The sequence below is a fragment of the Megalops cyprinoides genome, chromosome 9 (genome assembly GCF_013368585.1).
Source record: "Megalops cyprinoides isolate fMegCyp1 chromosome 9, fMegCyp1.pri, whole genome shotgun sequence".
In the NCBI taxonomy this organism is placed as follows: domain Eukaryota; kingdom Metazoa; phylum Chordata; class Actinopteri; order Elopiformes; family Megalopidae; genus Megalops; species Megalops cyprinoides.
Genome location: NC_050591.1, coordinates 5,551,603 through 5,573,334, shown reverse-complemented (window position 1 = coordinate 5,573,334; position 21,732 = coordinate 5,551,603). Strand labels below are relative to the sequence as shown.

Below are 21,732 nucleotides of genomic sequence, written 5' to 3'. Positions count from 1 at the left end.
CGCAAGCTGGTGAAAACGAAAGCTGTGTGGCGTACTAGCATTACGTAATGGTCATTTATCAAGGCTCGACTAGTGTAACATGAAAACTCGATTGTTTTGATGGCGCGTCTCAGCGACACTTGTATTTAGTGTACAATCGCTTTAACAGCTTTGTTCTTTTAGTATTAGCTGTTAATTTTTAAAAAATCAGTTTCGTTCTCAACTGGCCATGACCGTGGAGCAAAATGTCCTTCAACAGCATTCTCAGAAGGTAAGTTTGTTTAGTTATGCGAATTGGTTTAAACAGCTGGGTGGTGTGTTCCTCGACCCAACTAACGTCGCTATAACCTATAACATAGGAATCCGCATCTTCTTTTTCTTGCCACAGTTATTTCATATTTTGTCGCCAAATAGCTAGCTGATGAAATCTTTCGGAGCTGTAGACACTTTGCAGGTGTTTGCAATGTCGTTTGTTTTGACAGGACATCATTTAGATTTATCAACTAACTGTAGTTAACTAAACTCGCTAAACAACGAACTCGTTACAACTATTTTAAACTATCTTATTTGTATATTTTGATAAACATAAGGTCACGCCTTCAAACAGTCCGACCGCCAGTGTAAAAATAGCTAGCAGGCTAACTTAGCTAGAGAGGGCGTCTAACTATAAAGGTTTCAGTTCGCTAATTTCGATTTCGGAACAGCTTGCTAAGTAACGTTACTGTGTCTGACATGAGCTTCCTAGCTAGCTGTGTGGATAACCGGGTGTTTATTTATTTTATTTTTTTGAAAAAGAAAAAATAATACACAAAGTTACTTGTTAAGAATGAAAAAGCGCGCAGTTTAAAGTTTTTTTTGAAAGTTACAGCTGTTATCGAGGGACGCCTCACTGCCGCTGCTTAGTTCGCCGTCTGTGCGGCTAGCGTTAGCCTACTGGCCGCGTGAGATATGCCCTGTCATGTTATTTTTACTCAAATTACCGTTGCGAAATGTTTGTTTACGAATAGCAAGCGTCGAGGTGTTGGTCACATTTAACAGAACGCTGCTATTCTCCTGGATCTGTAGGCTGCCGGTGTGGGAAATGCGCTTCTGACCGCCACATTGGTCCCACGCGCTTCGCGGCATTTTTTGTTCTTGAAAGTACACTTGGGGGTGCATAAAACCATGTCATTACTAATATGATGGTAAAAACTGGCACATTTCAAAACTATATATAACAATATTTACATTACAATATTTCCTATTAATATATTGCGTAATAATGTTTTTAATCTTAAAGAAACATGAGCTATAGCGAATTAAAAGGAATGTCAAAACAATGAAGCTACATGCTGTAATCACAAACACCTTGAAGTTATGTATTGTAGCTCACCAAATGCATAATTCCTTGCATAACCTGTGGCAGGTATGTGTGTTGAAGTGTCCAACAGCAGCTCTAGTTCTACTCACAAGTAGTTGCTATCTTATGAATTAGAATGGACTTCTGCCACAGTGATTTGAAGTAAAGCATTTTAAAATATGTAAGGCTGAGAATTTCCTTACACATTAAACAATGTATGTTCAACAAATGGGGCCAAACAAATGAGAATGAATGAAGCCAATAGCCATGTATACCAATAGCCATTAGAAAGCTCAACAGGTTGGCTTCAATGCTGTTATACAGAAGCCATGTGTAGCCTGTGTGGGCTGCTCTAAGCTTGAGCTCTCTTATCCTGATGCTTAGATATTTGAATACATTGCTCATGCACTTTTGCAGGGTGACTTCAGATAGGTGCTTTTGCTTTCACATTCAGCAGCAGAATTAGCTGGACAGAGTGAGGAAACGCAGCTAGCTCAGGGTGTGTTTCTGTTACAGTGTTCCACCCAAGAGTCGAACCCATGCCCCTTCGGTGCTCTGACCACGACAGCACGTGCTGTGCTTGAGCGCCTCCTTGAGCACACTGGAGACATGAATTCAAGTGTGTCTGTTAATGTGTTCTAATGACCGAGGAGCCCTTGTCAGAGTGTGTGCTTTCCCTTGGCAGTATCAGCAGATACTACTGAATCAGCTGAGGGACCTCACTGGCACCACAGACATACAGCTCCTGAACCAGGCCCTGCAGGTACAATAGACTGCAGCCAACCTCCAGCAACTGATCCAGGACCAGCTCATCCAAGCCTGACAGCTGATCCCCCATCAGTTATTGAGGATGGCTAGAATCTGTCTGTTCACAAACACAATTCCTTCAATCTTTAGCCTTCTTTTACCGCTGTGTAACTTGTGTTGGCTTCTAATCTGGATGTATCAGCACTTTACACACTGTGACTATTTTTGCAACTATTTTAAATGGACCCATCACCCAATGCAGCATAATATATCAAATAAAACGTTTAACCTTTCTAAACACAATATGAATTACCTTGAACAGTCCGGTACTTCTCCTGCCAGGTGTTTGAAATGCACTTGTAGTGCTGGAGAAATGGGCTGCCAGTATGAAATGAATGTGTTCTGCCAGTAGGGGGCAGTGTTCCCTCTGGATCAAGTCAGTCCAATGCCCCAGTGCAGTGGCAAAACATTAACTTGTGGTCCTGATGTGAGGTTCTCAAAGTTCTGTGGCATGAAGGGTTTCCTGGCACTGCATGAAAGGGGGTTTTTAACCCTGGTGTCATGCTCAAACTCCCAGTCTCTTCATCTGGCCACAGTCACCCTCTTACAGTTAGCTGGACACTCAACCCCTCTAGCCCTACTCAGCATGCCTCCCCGGGTCATTATTTTAAAAAGCATTGACTTTGGAGTTGACCTTTCCTGGTTAAGTAAGGGTTCAATAAAAGAGAACGTTCTGGGAAAGAGCATGCTGTATGCTTTCTGAGTGATGGTGTTCGTAAAATCACTCTGAATCTTTTATCCAGAATCAGGGAAACCTGAGCAGTCCTATGAAGAGAGGAGTTCTTTTGTAGTTTATTGGTAGATTGATGAGATCTGTGTGACAGGAGCTTATAAAACAGTTGGCATGTTATACATAGATGGGGATCAGTTGGAAGGTAGGAAATATAAATGATGAGTCTCTATTACGAGAGAGTGAGTTTACCAATCCTGAATGTCTGACATTGACAGGAGGTGACATTACAGCACCAGCTATGTGGTGTTGCTAGCAGACGTGGCACTGGTGGATGATGCTTGCTGTGTGTTTTCTCTGTGTTCAACTTGTGCCTTGTGTGTGTGACTCCAGTTCAGCAATGGAGAGCTGGCCAAGGCTGTTGCCTTCCTCACAGCGAGCAACGCCAAAGGCCCCCAGCATAGCGAGGCCGTGTATCACGTGACAGCACACTTTGAAAACAACAGTGCCGTCGCTGCGGGCAACCAGGAGGACACAGGTAGGTAGGAAAACGCCTTCCCGAGTGGTGAATGTGCTGCTGGGCTTCTCAGTGGGTGTTACTGTGCTGGAACGGCACAGAATGCCGAGCTGAGTGCCAAACCTGGCTTTCCAAAATGGGTGTTGCTCTTCTGTGAATTGTTTGAAAGCTCGGTCGCTGCTGGAATAATGTAAAAGCACCACACACCTAGTATGAGTCAGCTTGGGGAATTACAGGGCTATGGAGACATGGACACGTGATTCCTCCAGTCTTTAGTGGAGAGATGAGATGTAGTTTCAGGTAGAACCGTTTATCGTTATCCTTTTAATGTGGGTCTGGGTAATTCTGCATACAGTCTGTGATTGTTAGTCTGTGCTGTGGTCACTAGTCTGCGCTGCTGTCACTATTCTGTGCTGCGGTCACTAGTCTCTGCTATGGTCACTAGTCCGTGTTGAAGTCATTAGTCCGCGCTCAAGTCAGTACATTTGATATATGTTGCGTTACTCGTGCAGTGTGTCATGAACGCCTGGGGAGCCTGTAATACAGGTGGAGAGGCCGTGGTTAAAAGTCAGGTACTTCCTGCTGGATTTTTCCCTTCTCCATTCATCCCCAAGCACTCATCCTCTGAATTCTGCTCCTGCCTGGAGTCGTTGCCCTGCGGCAATGCTGTGGTCACCTGTGTTTACAGGCTGGCGTACTCTCGAGCTGTTTGCCTTTACGAGCCATCATCATAAATACAGGGTGCAGATTTACTATTGTCTCGGGCCCAGCCTGCTGTCCGCATGCTGCCCCGCAGAGACTGAGGGAAAGCCAGCTGTCTCTTGGCAGCTTGTGTGTGTGAGCGCAGGAGGCTGTTGTTTCAGATGTGGTTGGTCTGACAGGTGATGAAAAGGATGACCTTCAGAGGGCTATTGCGCTGAGCCTGGAAGAGTCCAGCAAGGCGGTCAGGGTGACGGGCATCACCGACGAGGAGCAGGACATCAGCAGGTGGGCAGTCACGGGGGGGTACAAGCTCTGAGGTGCATTCTGGGAAATATAGTTTCTTCTTTGTAATAATGTAGTCTCTTCAGTTGTGGGTTGACCTCCACGTAATGAGTGACAAATGTTACTCTCTTTTTCACTCTTCATGTCTTTCTTTTCCACCAGTGTTTATAATATAGTCCAGCAGAGCTAGTCAGCAGCTTTATAAGATAAAACCGCCAAAAAAAATTCAGTTAAAAAGTGGACATCTCACAACGGTTCAACAGGGTCCTTGAGGTTAGCTTGGCAGAGAGCAAGGCCAGACAAGGGCAAACGCACACAGAGGCATGGATGGACTCGCCAAATCCCCATGAGAGGAAGCGGCTGGACACCTGTCCAGTTGGGCTGAAGAACGTGGGCAACACTTGCTGGTTCAGTGCAGTCATCCAGGTGAGTCGTAGGTGGAGAACCTTTTTAGTTTTCCCAAGGTGATTAAAGTGTTGTTTTTATTCCCTCTGAAAATGCTCACAAGTGCTCTGTGACAGTCTGATGTACTACATAATATTAAATAATAGTACTGTATAGTACTGCATTGTGCTGCTATTTTAAATACGACCTAAATGATTGATAGATTAGTTTAGTGACTATTACTTTAAGGCAGAAGTGGCAAACTGAGTCACTAGAGTGCCTGGGGTGTATGCTGGTTGCTGATTTGACCAATTGCTCTGCTCTGATTGGTCCATTTAGTTCATGAGCTGTATACTTCTACAACAATGCCAAGGGATTGATAGGGCAACTGAAGACACACTTATCCTCCTGGAGCTTATACTGACTACTACTGTATGCAATAAACTATTGCAAAACTACACAACTTCTTAATTCTCAAAAAATGTAATCAGTCAATCACTTATCAGTAAGTTTTGCACAGAAAATTTCAGCACAAGATAAGTGCTAGAGCTACTCAGTCTCTTCCTTCTTGGGCACAGCAATAACAGCCTGCTGCTGCTCAGGCATATTCTATTCATATGACTGTGTTTGAGGGGCTCTTCTACTTTGATCATGTTACTTGGTAAGAGGATCATTATTTCTTTGGCTGACACTGTCATCCAGAGCTTCTTGCAGGACTAATAAGACATGTTACATTAAATACATACAGCAGGAGGTACAAGGATAACAATAACATTTAGCTGGAAGATAGTACTGTAAAGTAAAGAACAAGTGCATGAGAATTATACTGAAAAGCAACATGCTTACATCATACACCACACTTCTGACTTAATCTGGGCCCACACTGTTTTCCCTACTGCTACTGCTCCTGCTACTGACAAAGCCCATAACACCGCATGTGACAGCGCCCCCTGTAGAGCTGTGTGGAAGGGTCGCCCAGCTTTAGCTTTGCTGAGCATGACAGGGAAAAGTGCCGTTTGGATTTTTGAGCCCTTTCAGATGTTGCATAGAACAGAACAGTAAATGATGTAAAGTCTGGCATTCTCTGGTGTTGAGCTTCTCAGATGGCCACAGATAGCCTGATAATCATCTGACAAACATCAGATGTTTCGTTCCCTGGATGGTTTCAGTATTTTTTCTTGGCTTGTGATTGCTGCGTAACAGAAGAGCATTAGACACTGTTGTGAACAGAATGCTTAGTCTGGTCTCCCACAGTTAATTCCACATTTGTTTGCAAGTAATTATTTTAAAAACACATAGGGAGAAGGCATTTTAGTATAAAATACCCAAATTAAAGGAAGGATGGTGAGAAGGGACTCTTCAAGTCCTAGTTATTATTTAGTGGGGAATATAAATATCTTAAGGTCTAGGTGAGGGAAGGATTGAAGGACTGCATCTGAGCCTGCACACTGGGCTGTTGAAATTTGTCCCAGGAGCACAGAAGGAGAACAGGACAGGCAGTTCCCAGCTATTTGCTAACTGGGCGTGACTCCACCGTTTGACTGCCTCCACAGTTTGGCTGACAGTACCAAAGCTGTCTGCCAGGGAAGTTACAGTGCTGTCGACACCTCATCATAATGAGCCTGAAACATTCTGAGATTTCAGAGTGTCTGGCCTCCCATGGAGCACCCTCTCAAAGCGGGTACCTGGGGAACAATGGGGAACTGTTTGACTCCCCAGTGGGACATTGCAGTTGGATCACTATCCAAAGTATAGGCACCTGCTAAGAAGCTTTTCTGAAGGGACATAGGCACCTGCTAAAGAGACAGAGCTGGACTGGTCAGGGACAGGGGGTCCAGAAGGTGGTGCTGATTGGCTGGCTGTGTGCCACGCTCCAGCACTGTCCAAACTCATTGGATTATTTCCCAGGATGCCACAGGGGTCTGCCTGTCAGTTTGCCTGTGGGACTCTGGCGTGGCATTCTGGGAGATCTGCCAATGCTGACCTTCACGGGGGCGTCAAACTCTCACCTCACTGCACAGTCCCCACAGGCCTGCAGTAGATACGACAGGCTGGCATCTATGCACCATACTGATCCCAGATCAATGCCAGCCAAGATCAGCCAAGAAATACCTCAGACACCACTTTCTTTAGGAAACTGTGCCAGTTTGTTGTATGCCAGGTGGCCATGTTTTGATATGTAAGATGTATCTACAGTATGTTTGGTGCTCACTTACTTGATCCCTGATCCCAGGGTCATTTGGGTTCAAGAGAACAAATTTTGTAAAACATTTGTAAATAGGGATGTGTCAGGTCTTTCTAAGGTTTTGTCTCTGTTTCAGTCTCTGTTCAACCTGCTGGAGTTTCAGAGGCTGGTACTACACTACTGTGCACCAAAACGCATCGAGGACCTGCCCCATAATCACAAGGTGAGTCCACCCCCCAACCACACCCTCAGCTTAGCACATGTATGACAGCTGTCTCATTTAAACTTGACCACATTGAACAAATAATTTTTCTTAGTGAAACTGAATGTCTATCCATTGATAATTTATTAAAGGGGTTCAAATGAATAGAAATAACTGCATGAATTCCTTGTCAAATCTAGACCAGTAATCAATCAACAGCTCAAACCTGATCAATCAAGAACTCATCTGGAACGTGAACATGCTAGGTTTAGAAGACATCAGTGTGGTGTGCACATAATCATGGAGTTTAAAATTTACTCAGCATTTCATCTCACTGCTCAGTAGTGATAGGAGCCAAAACCACTGTGTTATCAGTGACTCACAGATTTCAGCCAATCATAGTGTTTTTCTTGGCAAAATAGAGTGTTTTGATTGGTTCATACAAGTCTGTGATTGACAGTACTTGATGGATCCACCCATTAATGGGGTTCCTCCTGCTTCCATTTTTATTCCTATGTCTCATTATATGTTGCTTAGTCTTTCCCAATGGTTCTGTATGGCTGACTCTGCAAATTGAGCTGCAATTTTGGCACTCTTTTGGATGGCTGCAGTTAGTAATTTGGTGGTTGAACGGTGGTTTTGGTGGTCTTTCGCCTATCTGGGTCTGTAATTTGGCAATTGAGTGGTGATTTTGGCAGTCTCTCTTGTAGCTGCGTCTCTAAGTTGGCAGTTGAGTGGCAGTGTTGGTAGTCTTTGGTGTATCTGGGTTTGTAATTTGGTTTTGGTGGTCTCTTGTGTAGCTGTGTCTATAGTGTGGCTGTTGAGCAGCAAGCTTGGCTGTCTCTCATGTAGCTGTGTCTGTAGTGTGGCTGTTGAGCAGTAGGTTTAGCTGTCTCACGTAGCTGTGTCTGTAATGTGGCTGTTGAGCTGCAGGTTTGGCTGTCTCTCATGTAGCTGTGTCTGTAGTGTGGCGGTTAAGCAGCAGCTTTGGTGGTCTCATGTGGATGGGTCTGGGCCTGGGTCTTTTGGCGGTCTCTGGTGTAGTGCTGATTCTTCTGCTGGTTCAGGAGCGGAGGATCCTGCTATTCATGCAGGAGCTGCGGCGTCTCTTCGCCCTGATGCTCGGGTCCAAGTGGAGCTACGTGGACCCCTCTCGAGCCGTGGACATTCTGAAAGATGACTTCCAGTCCAGCGACTCCCAGCAGGTACAGAGAAACACCTTCCCAGGAGACTTCATTTGACACGATAGATTCTCTGACGTGATGGTGAAAACGTGTAAAAAAGATTTCTTGTCTATTTTAGCTCCCAGTCAAAGTGAGCCAGTGGTATTTCTCTGAAAAACAGACCCACTTTTCCATGCCAGTAACACTTACTGCTTATGTTGAACAAGTCACAAGTTATGAAACTAAGTACCTTCCCTGTTCAGCCAGAACTGTTGGACATTGCTGGTCGCTCATGTGTTTTTGTGTCCGTGTGTCATGCGTTTGTGCATGCATGCGAACGTGTGTGTGTGTGTGTGTGTGTGTGTGTGTCAGCAGCAGGACGTGAGCGAGTTTACACACAAGCTGCTGGACTGGCTGGAGGATGCCTTCCAAATGAAGGTGGAGGAGGAGAGGTAAGCCACCAGTCTGTTAAGCAGGTGCTGACTGCACACGCAAGTCTGTGGAGGACAGCAGGGTTATGAACCACCAGATAACTCTGCCACAATGCAGGACTAACACAGCAATGGAAATGTGCTCGTACACTACGCGTACCTTGATTGTTTAAAAAGTTATTCATTTATCAAGCGTGGCTCTCCTTTTCTGTCTTTGTGACAGTGAAGGAGAGAGACAGAGGAACCCAATGGTGGAGCTGTTCTATGGACACTATTTGGCAGAGGGCGTCCTTGAAGGTGCGAGCAACAATAACCCAACTAAACACGCGTTTTCAGCAAGATGCGCCGATTCTCTGGTCGTTTGTATGAGTGCGTCACAGGGCCACTGAATGAGTGTGATGGCATGTCTCTGTTCAGGAAAGAAGTTTGAGAACACAGAGATGTTTGGGCAGTTCCCTCTGCAGGTGAATGGCTTCAAAGACCTGCACGAGTGTCTGGAGGCAGCCATGACGGAGCGCGAGATCGAGGTCTTGCACGCAGGGAACTCGTCAAAGTCTGGGCAGGAGGTCAGTGTGCGGATCGGAGCCGCAATGAACACCGCTTTCACTCTTGCATCTAGGGTTGCTTTCAGGAATTAAAAAATAATCTGTAGGTTACTTTACAGTGATCATTCAACATGTTTATGAAGTTGGAAGTTTGATTAAATCTTTCTGAAATGCGCCAATTTGATGCATTTCAAAATTAACCTCAGAAGATGTGTTTAGTTGTTCGATGTCAATGGGCCTTTCAAAGAAGATCTGTATATGCTTGGAACATCCATCCAAATGCTATCCCTGGCTTTTGTATTCTCAGTGGTCTACCCTAGGTACTTTGTAATGTAAGTGAGTGTTCTTCACATAAAGCACTTATTAAAAAAACTACACTGATCCATGTTCTTATAGTTTTCAACACAGTGTGTCTCTGTAAGGGAGTAGTTAGTATTATATGAATTGTTATATAAAGTTATCAACCTGTCAAAACTGTAAAATGGAGAGCTAAAAAGGTCAGTCAGTGTTTTGTGTTGTGGGACTTCATCTGATTGGAGGAACATGTAATGGAGCTCATTGATGAGGTAAAAAGGCACATGTTCCATTCCTTTTTTTCCAGCATTGGTTCACTGAACTCCCACCCGTGTTGACCTTTGAACTCTCCAGGTTTGAGTTCAATCAGGCGCTGGGTCGACCGGAGAAGATCCACAGCAGGCTGGAGTTTCCCTTGGTGCTCTACATGGACAGGTTGGCTTGCACCTCTTTGCTAGCTTGCCTGTGATGATTTCATTATGACACACTTAATTTCACATATTTTCACATCATGCTACATAATCTAAATACCTAAATATGAGAAGTCAAGAAAATACTGTGAAAGGGATAGTCGTGTAGTGCAGTCTGCCTGTGAGTAAACACTGATTCTGTTTCCGTGGTTGCAGGTATGTGTACAGGAACAGAGATGTCTCCAGAATCAAGAGAGAAGAAATGCGGAGCCTTAGAGAGCACCTGACGTCACTGCAGCAGTGCCTCGAAAGGTAGCGTGCACTGACCGCCGCCAGCAAACACCCACACAACACCCACACAATGATCTCACAACGCATCAAACCAAACCCAGAGGCTGTGGTGTGGGACGCAGCCAGGGGAATGCTGAGGCAGGGACGGGTGGTCAGAAACTGGTTGTGGCTGACCGTTACCTGTATTTACCGTGGTATGTCCCGCGTGTAGTCTGCAGTCTCCCCTGCTTCACGGATGTCGTTCTTGTCTCTTGGTTCAACATGCAGAATTGGCATCGGCTGTTGGATATAGTGGTTCAACCTTGAGCCAGTCAGAGTACGGGGGAGGTCCCCTGCAAGAGGACAGAAATGAGCAACAGCAGGAAGGAAAAGGAGGACTCACATGCTCACCCAAGAAGAAGAAAGGAGATGCGTTTTAACCGCTGTTATGGCAGCTATTTGGACAGATGAGAACGAGGACAAATTAATGAGCTTGGCTGAGAAGAGGCCAACTCTGTACCAACAGAGTGTCTAGTGTCAAAACTTGTGAAATCCAATCTGTAGTGGGATATTAGGGACCATCTGGCTGGCATTGTTTAGCTAACTATGTTAATGTCCCAAGTTAACTAGCTGGTTTAACTAATGATTTAAGTAAACAATTATTGGACAGAGACAACACTATTGTGTTTCATGGAGAAGGTAGCTAGTGTTGGCTGTTTACTAGCTAGCTAGTTGAAGAGTGGTTAGCTACAGCTGCAGACACTGCTGCTCTCGTGGTCCGGAGAGTTTGCTCTTTGTGCGTAGACTAATGAGCCATCAGCAATAGACTGAGCTGTGTGTTCCATCGCGTCTTTAGGATGATGACTACCATTGGGAGCATCTTGACCAACTGTCAGATGTGTGTATCTCCAGTTTAAGAGCTCCATTAAATAATGATGGGTGAGCAAGGCTTCATGAACTCATGAACCCACATCTCATCCTCACTGAGAGATTTAATAATGAACCAATCGTAGGGTTTATTGTGGGGTTCATGGAGTCTCATGAAACCATTAGCATGGCCCAGGTGCCTTGTGTTTCGTGCTTGACTGGTGGAATCTACAGGCTCCTCATGTTTGTTAGAGCAGCGTGATTCGTAGCTGCTTGGTCCTCCTCTGCAGGTATCTGAGCTATGGCTCCGGTCCTAAGAGGATCCCCCTGGCCGATGTCCTGCAGTATGCTATGGAGTTCGCCTCCAGCAAAGCCTCCTGCACCTACCCTGCGGAGGACAGTCACACAGCAACCCCATCTGGTGGCTCAGCATCACCACTGCAGGCCACATCCAGGCAAGTTCCAGTTTCATATTTCATATGATCAGCATAAATGCATGCATTGTAATCAACACAGATCCACCGTTATGCAGTCTCTGCTGGCTTCTCTGTGACTGATCTGGGAACAGTGTTGCTGTGTGTTTGACCCTGCAGCGAGGCTGAACATGATGCGTCCGGTTCTTCAGAGCCCCCCACTGCCATGGAGACCCAATTGTGTGTGAGTGTGCACAAGCCTGCCATGAACCCCGCCCCCCGCCATGCTACAGAGGAGGAGCTACAAGTACTGCAGGCCTGTCTGCACCGCTGGAGGGGCGAGGTGGATACCGATACCCAGGGTATGAGCCCCGCCCTACACTGCCTTGTCATGGCCTTCTGTCTCCCTCTCTTACTCTCCATCTGTATCTCTTTGTTATGCAAATCAGACTCTCTCTTATGAGACAGAAGTGAAGTGTAGTTGATAAACAGCTGGAAATGTGAATAACCATGCAAAATAAAGGAAGTTAGTAAAAGTATATTCTAAGCAGTGGTATTGATGCTGGCGGGGTTGTGTTCCTTCCCTCGGTCTGCATGTCTTACCTGTCCTTTCTTGTCACCTTGGCTGCTGCAGCCCTGCAGGGGAGCGTCTCCCGGATACTCAGGATCATGGAGCTCATGTATACGGACAAGACTATGATGCAGGTGAGCCTGTGAGCATGTCCCTCAGCATAAAGTCTGTCTGCTCAAAACCCTCCACAACATGGTGACACGCTCTCAACTGCACCCTCCGTAACACGGTGACACTTCCTCAAATGTACCCTGACACTTCCTCAACACGGTGACACTTCCTTAACCGTACCTTCCACAACACGATGACACTACCTCAGCTGTACCCTCTGTAACAAGGTAAGGAACTCTGGGCAGCCAGCACAGCAAGCTAGTTTCCTTTGATCTGTTTGCGCTGTAGTTCTGGGGTGGCATTCAGTGAAACAGCTAGCTACCAGATTATTTTAACTGCAATCATCTGTTGGTTTCAGAGTTTAAACAGTATGGTGTTTGCCTAAATGGCTTTGTTTCTAAGTTAAAGCATGAAGCCCATTCCCTCCAGTCTCTAGCCGAACACTGTGATTGGTCCCAGGTCATGTGACATGCATGTGGTGGCAGGTGCCGTATCGGCTGCATGCGGTTCTGGTCCATGAGGGCGAGGCGAGTTCCGGGCACTACTGGGCGTATGTCTACAGCCTGCAGCACCGTGGCTGGATCAAATACAACGACATCGCCGTCACCGCCTCCTCCTGGGACGAGCTGATGCATGACTCCTTTGGAGGCGACCGCAATGCCAGCGCGTACTGCCTCATGTACGTCAACGACAAAAAGCCTTTCCTGCTCGAAGGTAAGTTTCCACAGGCCTGCTTGTTTCAGCACAGAGCTGCAGGGTAGAGGACATGATGTTATTCTGTCTGTGTGGGTCAGGTGGTGGTGCATTGATGATTTCCTGCCAGATTTCTTCTAATGCCTGGTGCACAGTAGAGGATTTTCAAGTCTTAACCGATTTTAAAGACGTGGGAGACCACAGACATAACGACAGATTCAACCGATTTTTAATATTTTAATCGTAAGAATACACACACCTTATGATTCAAGTCAAGACGCAGGACCACACACCTGGTGTTTATACTAAACGATTTCAGAGTGGCGATTCCAGGGACTTGGGATCTCACAGAAACGTGCGATCAAACGTGACTTCAGAGCAAAACAAACATGGAGGCGGACTGTCTTCTTCAGTTTGTTGCACTTGTGTGTGCTGTGTTTTACACCGAAAAAAAAATAGGAGAAAAAACTGCGGATGAAGTCATGGCTGAGAAGGTGGAGTCAGCATGGCTTATACATTTTGCAGCACAAGCTAGAGGTGATTTGGAAATAAAGATTTACTGTTAGTCTCAAACGGGGCTAGTGCAAGCTACTGCAACAAGCTAACGTTATTGTTATTTGTACACAGGTGGAGGGGAGAGTGATACCTGTGATCATTAGAAATGTAGTCATTTTTATACATTCTCTGACCTTCCACTGCCATGGAGATGCTGTTCCATATTAATATTACTGTGCTCTGGGCTTGTACAAAGGTAACTGTCAATTGCTGGGTTGGTGACGCTTCCCGGTCAGCTCTCTCTCATTGGCTGTTGCAGGTTTCTGCTCAATATTGCATCGCTGTTCTTTTCACACTACAGGATTTCAAGTCGTAAAATTTCAAACAAGGCTCCGATCAAGTCGATAACATTAAGACTATGTCTGTAAACCTCTCACACTAACAGGATCATTTGGGCAGTTAATCGGTTCAGACCAGCCTTGAGTTGGGAACGCCGCCCCCCCGATTGTCGGGAGGGGCGAATCGGACCCAAAATCGGCCCAGTTATCCTCTAGTGTGGGGCCAGCATAATGAATCACAGCAGGGCAGAAGAGTAGAACTGTAGATAGAGGGGATTATTTGAGTAATGTCAGAATAAGTCAGTCTGTCTGTGATTTGATGTCCTGATTCATGATCTTTATTCCAGTTTTTCAGCAGAAGGTCCTGGGCTGTAAGAACACATGACAGAATCTGTTTTCCAGGATTTATCACATGATTTTACTTAAAGTCATGAAAGTGACTACTCTGTGCTCTCTGATTGGTGGAGGCTGAAGTGTGGACACTCCCTGTGTCTCTGTGCAGAGGATTGCGATGAGGAGAGGGGGCAGGTTCAGAGAGGGGTGGACTCACTGCCCCAGGACCTCAGGGAGTACGTGACACAGGACAACCTAAGGTTTGAGAGCGAGCTGGCGGAGTGGGACGCAGCACATGCCCAGACGTCCCGCCAAGATGCGCCGTCAGCCTCGCCCCAACCTGGGAGCTCGGAGCCTCACCTCTCCCAGAGCACAGGTGAATCATCCTCTCCTCTGCCAGCACTCTGGCAGCAGAATGATGGCGTGGCACACTGGCAGCCGCAGAATGATGATGTGGCACACTGGCAGCCGCAGAATGATGATGTGACACACTGGCAGCCGCAGAATGATGATGTGGCACACTGGCAGCAGCAGAATGATGGCGTGGCACACTGGCAGCCGCAGAATGATGATGTGGCACACTGGCAGCAGCAGAATGATGATGTTCTGCCCGCTGGGGCTGTACTTTAGTATACTATATTGCAGTGCACTAGTGTAGGAGCTAGACTCTGTGTGAGACTGGTGTGTGCGTGATCAGTGGCAGCGTGTGCCAGTGCTCTGTACTGTGTTAGTGGTGTATGGAGTATGTACATGTGTAGTGTGCATCAGAGGTGTATGTGAGTTTTGTGTGCCATGTTTGTGTTTGTGGTGAGTAGACTGTGTGTGTTGTCCTCAGTGGTAACTATTGCATGAGTGGTATGTGTAACTGTGTTGTGTATGTATAAGTAAGTAGTGTATAAAGTGTTGGCATTGTGGCAGTGTGTGTCAGAGTGTGCACTGTTGATGTTGTACTTGGTGGTGTGTGTGTGTGTGTGTGTGTGTGTGTGTGTGTGTGTGTGTGTGTGAGCGTTATTCCCTGCACTACGTATTGTGGCAGTCACTAACAGCAGCCTGTCCCTCTGCCAGCCCTGCAGCAGGACCCACAACACGTTGAGCAGCGCCCCCTGCTGGATGACTGCAGGCTCCAGCGAGAAGAGACAGAAAGGGCCATCTCCCATGCTGCCGCCCAGCTCCCGGGCAGGAGTGCAGAAGTGCTGCTGTCTGCTGTAAGAAACCAGCCTCTTACCCATTCCTATCAGTATGAGAACGCTGAAATGCCAGCACTTCTGTTTTTATGCACCTCTTTACACATGCACAAAGAACCTCTTGCAGATAACTGACAAAGTTCTGGGTCAGTGGCTAAGTTAATTGCTCAACCTCAGAAACTCCTGCCCTCTGCTGGCGTGGAGGCTGAACTGTGCTTGACCCCAGGCGTTCCCTCTCAGGCGATCAGAGCGGAGTATGCCCGGCTCGTGCAGCTGGCCCGGGAGAGTACGGCCCCCAAGAGTGACCACCGGCTCAGACACCCCCTCGTCTACTTCGTCAAGAACGAGGCGCCCAAGAGCGTCCTGGAAAGGACTCTGTTCGAGCAGTTCGCTGACCGCAACCTTAGGCTGGACGATCGGTAGGAGCCTTTCCCTGGACCTGCCCTCTCCTTCAGCCCGCTGGCTAAAACCATGCAGAAGCGCCGTTACACACTGCGCCGTTTTGGAACTGTTCACTCTCTCTGTTTTTCCGCCCCCTCTGGTTGGGTCTGTCCTCACCCTTACTGTTCCCCAAAAATGTGCTCAGCAGAAGTATTGTACTCCTGATTTTCCACGTTAACTTTTAAACAGCAATCAGCTCGTTGCTTGTTTCATGTTTGGCTGCTTTCCAAAGCTGAATCTCTTTATGAGCCTCCATTGGATGCCTGATCAGCGGGACACCTATTAAACAAATGCGCACTAAGCATTTTACTGAAAGGCACAACAGGGGTTTGAACCTGCAACCCCTGCTTACCAGTACAGATCCCTAGCTACCACACCACTGCTGTTCCCGTGCATTTTACATGGAAGCCTGCATGCTCTTTGGGCATAGCAATTATTTCTGAATCCCTCTATCTTGAGGTGAGCGCAGGGATTAGCAGATTAAGTGTTGAACTAAATCCAGGTTAAACTGCAGATTCATCCCCTTCACTCCGTTTGATTAATGCGATCTGACCGAGGAGGAGGCTTGGCACCAAGGGCCGCCGACAGCGAGCTCGTTTGATCAGCGTTTCTGAAATGAGGCGTGACTCATTGGGGGGAGCTGTCATCGCCCGTCTGAGGGCTTGGAAGGCCTGCTCGAACCCGACCCAGAGAGATGCTCTCTCAGCTGCGCTGTCTGTTCCTCTTGCAGATGTAAGGCGGTGGTGAGAGTGGCGCGTGTCAAGCTAGACCTCCTCAAGACCAAAGAGGCACGTAGAGAGGAGTACGAGGTCAGCATTTCTCTGTCTGTCTCTGCTCTGGCTGTCTGGGGTAGCTGTGGGTCTTTGTTCTGAGCTCCTAAAATGATGTTTCACTCTAAGAATGAGGAACCACAGGAAAGAGAGATGTTCACAAATGAGGTGCTTAAAGAGTACTCCCCCAGTTTTATTAAATGTGATACAGTTCAATTTTTTAAACCCATATTAATGAAAGCATATTAACATGGCATTACAAAACATGCTTAGAGCTGCAGTTCTATAGGAGATCTTTCATTATTGCTTTTTTGGAGAAAAAACAAACCCGAAAAAGGGTATTTTGTAGCGGGGATTTTATGCATCTTGGTCAGGTCAGGTTCAATCCCATTTCAATTCAGTTGATTCAGGGAATGAGTTGAAATTCAATTCATTAGTTGAAAAGGATGCATATAAAAGATGGGCAGTTTTCAGTTCATCAGATGAATTTGCACACATTCCCTGAAATGACTGAATTGAAATGGAATTGATGCCAATTCTTTAACATCTTTCAAGTTTTTAGTTAGTCATGCGCTACTCCTCTGTAACTCCACTCCACCTCTTCTTTTCTTCAGATGTGGCACCGGGACTATCGGAAATTCAGACATATGACCGTCTTCTTGCTCACAGGCGTAGAGCTGTTCCAGAAGAGGAGGTGAAGCTCCTATCCATCTGTCTCTGTGCTCCCAATCAAACATGCTGCTGTTAAAAAGCAATAGTGCACTCCATGTCCTAACCTGGCTACAATGGGAGTTTGGTCCATTTACACTTTTATTTAAGGTACTCTCATTTACCACTAGAGGGAAGCAGAGTCTTGGAGAAAAACCTTTTCCTCTAAAGTTTACACAGAATTCTGGAGAGCAAATATTATATGTGGCTTGGGTGGTGTAATTTTCTGATTTAAATATCAGCATTTTACTCCGAAATGCAAATGTATTTTTAGCAGTATACAATACAGAGTTGAAAAGGTTCCAGGGCAAGCTTCCTGATGCTCTCTATCCCCCAACTGGTTTAAGTGCTCATCCCTAACACTCCCCAAGACCCCCCCCCCCCCCATCCCCTGTCCCCTGTCCCCTGTCCCCGCCCTTCCCTGACTAAAAATACAGCCACTCTTCCAACACTACATGTGAATAACTGCAACCTGCATTTTGCCTACCCAGCTACGCAGAGGCCCTGGTGTACCTGGTATTTTCTTCCCAGTACAACAAAGAGCTGCTCTCAAAAGGTCCCCACCGTGGCCACGACCAGAAGATGCTGGCCCATTACAGGAGGGTGTGCCTGCTGGTGAGTGGAGCATGACTTACGACCTCTGACTTCCTGTCCAAGCTTGCTGCAGATCGGACAGCAATGCTGCTAATGCCTTGCAGGGTCAGAGTGCCGGTGTTGAGCAATGCTTGCCAGTTTAATTACTCTGAATGAAATTAAATGGACTGAGAGGATGGTGCTATATTGGGCTCTAGTGACCACTGCAGATACAAACACTAATGCGTTTCAATCTGATTCAGTTCTTAGCTACTTAATTGAAGCCACTGATTGGATGGGAAGTGGGATCACTTGCCTTCCCAGGCAGTTGTCCAGAAAGCATCTCTAGCGTGTCTCTAGAACAGAGGTCAGCAACCTTTACTATCTAAAGAACAATTTTTGGCCAGAAAGAAAAAAATATCTGTCTGGAGCCGCAAAAAAATATTTGAGCCCTTTAAATGCAGGTACCACAGCCTGTTAGGCTAATTTAGACTATCAACATTGCTAATAGGTCAAAATGAGCATTCATTCATATGTTTTACCACAAGGTGGCTGGGGTAGGCTATTTATGATTATTTGGTACTTTAACTTTGCATTTCCATTACAATAGTGCAATGTTTTGGTGCATTTAACACTACATTTTTTGTTGTTTGCTAACTTCTTACTGCAGATCTAACATTCCGGTAAGCCAGCAGTAGTGGTGGTGAAAGCAAATGAATCTGTCGAATTCATAGCTAGCTTAGGAAAACACCCACTCAAGCCACCACTATTGAGTTCGGCAAAGAGGCGCCAGGCCGTGAAGTAGCATATGACGCACATTTTAGTTGACAAAGTGTTAAAACATTTTTTTTTAATTTGATGTATAGGCTACATATTTTTACAAGTGGATAATGTAAGGATGACTTTAGGCCTACAATAATGATAGCAAAATGTAAAAAAAACAAAAAAATTGTTATTCATTTCCATATTTTTTTGACAAGGCTAGGGAGCCACTAGAGAGGGGCTAAAGAGCCATCTACAGCAGAAATATCAAAATGTTACCAAATCGGTATGATATGAAATACAAGGAGAAGGAACATCTAAGAGATGTGTCTGTGTGTCCTCATATGCATTATAATGGTCAATATATTTGGCATTACAGAATAAACTGGTTTTAAAAACTGGTTTACATGCTTGTGCCTTAATCATTGTAGCCTAGCAAATATAGAGAACAAAACGCTTTAGCACTGTCATTGAAGGTCAAAAATGGTCTTTTCACAGCTGTGTGTATTTAATTAGAAGCAGCACACACACACACGCACTTCTTTTTTAAATGGGCTGAGACTGGAGACCCCCCCCCCGTCTTCCTCAGAGCTGAGTGTAACCGTACACTCAGCCTGCGCTCCCAGTGACCTGCTGTTAGAGGAGGAAGCTGGCGTGCCGAAAAAGTAAACAGGTCCCGGCAGAGCGGTATCCTGTGTCCTGAGCTGCCCTCTCCGGCAGGCGCGGCCCCTCCGAGCCGATCTGAAGGCCTATCCCAGTGCTCACTGTGCCGCTGCCTGCTCGGAAACACCACACCAGAGAGACCAGCTCCTCATCATGGCTGTTTCGGTCATGCTCTTTCCAAAGCACTTACTCCCAGCGGAGCTGGCTGGTATGGATTATTTAAATGTTTACGTGTTGCCATTGAGGCAAACTTTTGTGTTGGTCTGCATTAGACATTGTAGACAAAATTGTTTTGAAATAGCAAAAAAACTAAATAACTGGTTCAAGAAGTCATTTCCACCACTGTAAAGGAAAGGCCTAGTAGAGAAGGCAGCTTAAGATTCCACAGGAGCATAAGGAGTGAATGCTCGCAGGCAGCCCTGATCCTGGATCAGTGATTGTTCTGCTTTTTATTCCATCCAAGCTCTTTGTTCCAGAACTGGCTCAGTTATTATTATAATGGATGTAGATGACCTTCGGCATTAGGTGAAGTGCTGGGTACCCTAAGAGCATCTGCGTTTATTTAGCGCTCAGGCATAGAATAAACCCCTCCCCCTTTCACATGTGTGCCTGAACCAGGAAACGTGCCAGGTTGTTCAACTTTTAAACAGATTTTCTTTCAGAGACTTGACAAATTTGACACTCCCTCTTTGTGATGTTTTACCCCATATTGTGTGAAGGGTACCAGTGGGAGAGTGAGGGTTCATGAACCTTCATGTGCCTGGTGAAGCTACTGTGTGCAATCAGAAGGTCACTGCTTATAACCAATCAAAAGACTTCACTGTCCACAGCTAAAAACTCTAATTGGGTCAGCGCAGTTGGTTGCTGTTGACATGTGAACAGCCCCATCTATTTTGGTGTTCACGACCTTTCGTTTTTTCTGTGTGAGTTTAGGGGCGTCTCTAACCCTCGCCAGTGTTTCACATGCGCCAAACAAGCGTGGGTTTTTGGGGCATCTCTAACCCTCATCAGTGTGATCCACAGCAACCGAATGAGTACGAGGTCAGGGGGGTGTCTAACCCTTGTTGGTGTGATCCACAGAGATCCACAGGTGTCAGAGAAGCACTAGTTTAAGGGCGTCTCTAACCCTCGCCATGTGATCCATAGGAGCTAAGCAAGCGTGAGTTTATGGCTGTCTGTAACCCTCATCTGTGTGGTCTACAGGAGCTGAATGACCAGGCGGCCGCCATGTTCGAGACAGGTGACGCAGGAGAGGTCAGCAAGGCGCTGAACATCCTCTCTGACCTGGTGGTGCCATGCCTGCCTCTCCTCCTGTCTGACGAGGCACAAAAGGTTGACGTTGCCGCCGCGGAGGACATGAGGAACAGATGGTGTTCCTACCTAGGCCAGGAGATGGACCGTGAGTCAGGGGTGGGGCCGTGGGACACGGAAAGGGTCGCCCTAGTTCGCTCTGTCCTAGTCTTGTGCCTGTCACTGTTCCAATGTGTCTGTACGCAAGATGACAAGACTAGCTGTGAAGTGAATTTTCTCATCTGTAATCTCCTTTTTTTTCCCCTCACATCATAAAATCACATTCACTGCTCAGTCTCTGAGCCATTGCTGATGTGTGACAGGACAACAGCACACACACCCCATAAGGTCTTTTCTGACTCTACCCACCCTTACCCACAGTCCTGTCCACAGCACAGTAGGGCTGAATGTTAACAGTGTGACTGTCCCCATGTGATGGTGTTCTAACACTGATGTTGTGTGATGGGCTACTTTGCACCTCCCCTTCCTTCAGAGATGGCAGTACTTTTTTGACCCCTTCATGTGGCCAGACTGTATGTGATGAAATGGCGCTCATTTAGTAGGGCTCCTGAACCTATGGATGCTGTAGAGGGATAAAAAGGTAGAAACGCCAAATACGGAGGAAGTGCTCTTTACCCCTGTTTTAACTCTCTCTTAATCCCCCAGCCTCTCTTCAGAAGAAGCTGACCGATGTCCTACCAAAGCTGCTGGACTGCCCAGCAGAGACGGTCAATTTCCAGGCACCACCCCAGATCCCCTCCTACTCCACCCTGGAGCTGTGTGAGCATTTCTCACAGGTTACAGCCTACCTGCAGAACTCCGCCCATGCTGGGAGCTGAGCCTCATGCCCAGCCTGGGGTCACACCTCTCTCTCTGCCCATGCCTTACCTACAGAAGGGTGTTGTCTCTCTAACTATTCTTCACCTGGACCGTTTTGCTTTATTTTGTTTCTGTGAGTTATTATTATTACCACATTTCTGCAGCACAGGAAGGGATTGTAAGCAAAAGCGATGGATGATAACTTAAGTTCTGAAAGGTAATTGTTTTGTTTGGTTCTGATGCCCCTCTGTTATAGAGTTTTATTTTTTTTCTAAAAGAGGAAAATGATTTTTATTTTCTGAATGGTTTCGTATTTGGAGTGTAACTCTCCTGGCCCTGAGGGCTGCCGTGCTGTGAGCTGCTGAGTCAGTCAATGGCGTTCTGTGGCCTGTTAATAAGCCAGGGGAATAAAGTTTTATTTGTGGCCTTTTAGGCTTTTCTGTTTCAGTATGGTGATAACATTTTTCTTCATGTTCATCCACTCACATGGGTTGAATTATTTTCAAACATATTACAATTTA

General features: G+C 46.3%; 1 protein-coding gene across 6 annotated transcripts; it reads left to right on the top strand.

Annotated features, from left to right (window-relative positions):
- The first annotated feature begins 86 nt into the window (after positions 1-86).
- On the top strand, positions 87-21,631 carry LOC118782604 (ubiquitin carboxyl-terminal hydrolase 25-like). 6 transcript variants are annotated; one of them, XM_036535967.1, is made up of 24 exons: positions 87-250; positions 2,004-2,081; positions 3,189-3,333; positions 4,194-4,299; positions 4,560-4,722; positions 7,002-7,088; positions 8,135-8,272; positions 8,606-8,682; positions 8,885-8,958; positions 9,079-9,227; positions 9,808-9,935; positions 10,127-10,222; positions 11,338-11,502; positions 11,641-11,822; positions 12,095-12,165; positions 12,628-12,856; positions 14,171-14,377; positions 15,067-15,206; positions 15,426-15,604; positions 16,357-16,435; positions 17,011-17,090; positions 17,596-17,719; positions 20,306-20,501; positions 21,059-21,631. In XM_036535967.1, exons 1-24 carry the CDS (start codon positions 209-211, stop codon positions 21,229-21,231), a joined length of 3,108 nt encoding a protein of 1,035 aa, XP_036391860.1. In that variant the 5' UTR covers positions 87-208; the 3' UTR covers positions 21,232-21,631. The 6 variants fall into 6 exon arrangements, with proteins under 6 accessions (XP_036391860.1, XP_036391857.1, XP_036391858.1 ...); XM_036535964.1 differs by having other exon boundaries at positions 8,603-8,682; XM_036535965.1 differs by lacking the exon at positions 2,004-2,081 and having other exon boundaries at positions 8,603-8,682.
- The last annotated feature ends 101 nt before the right edge of the window (positions 21,632-21,732 follow it).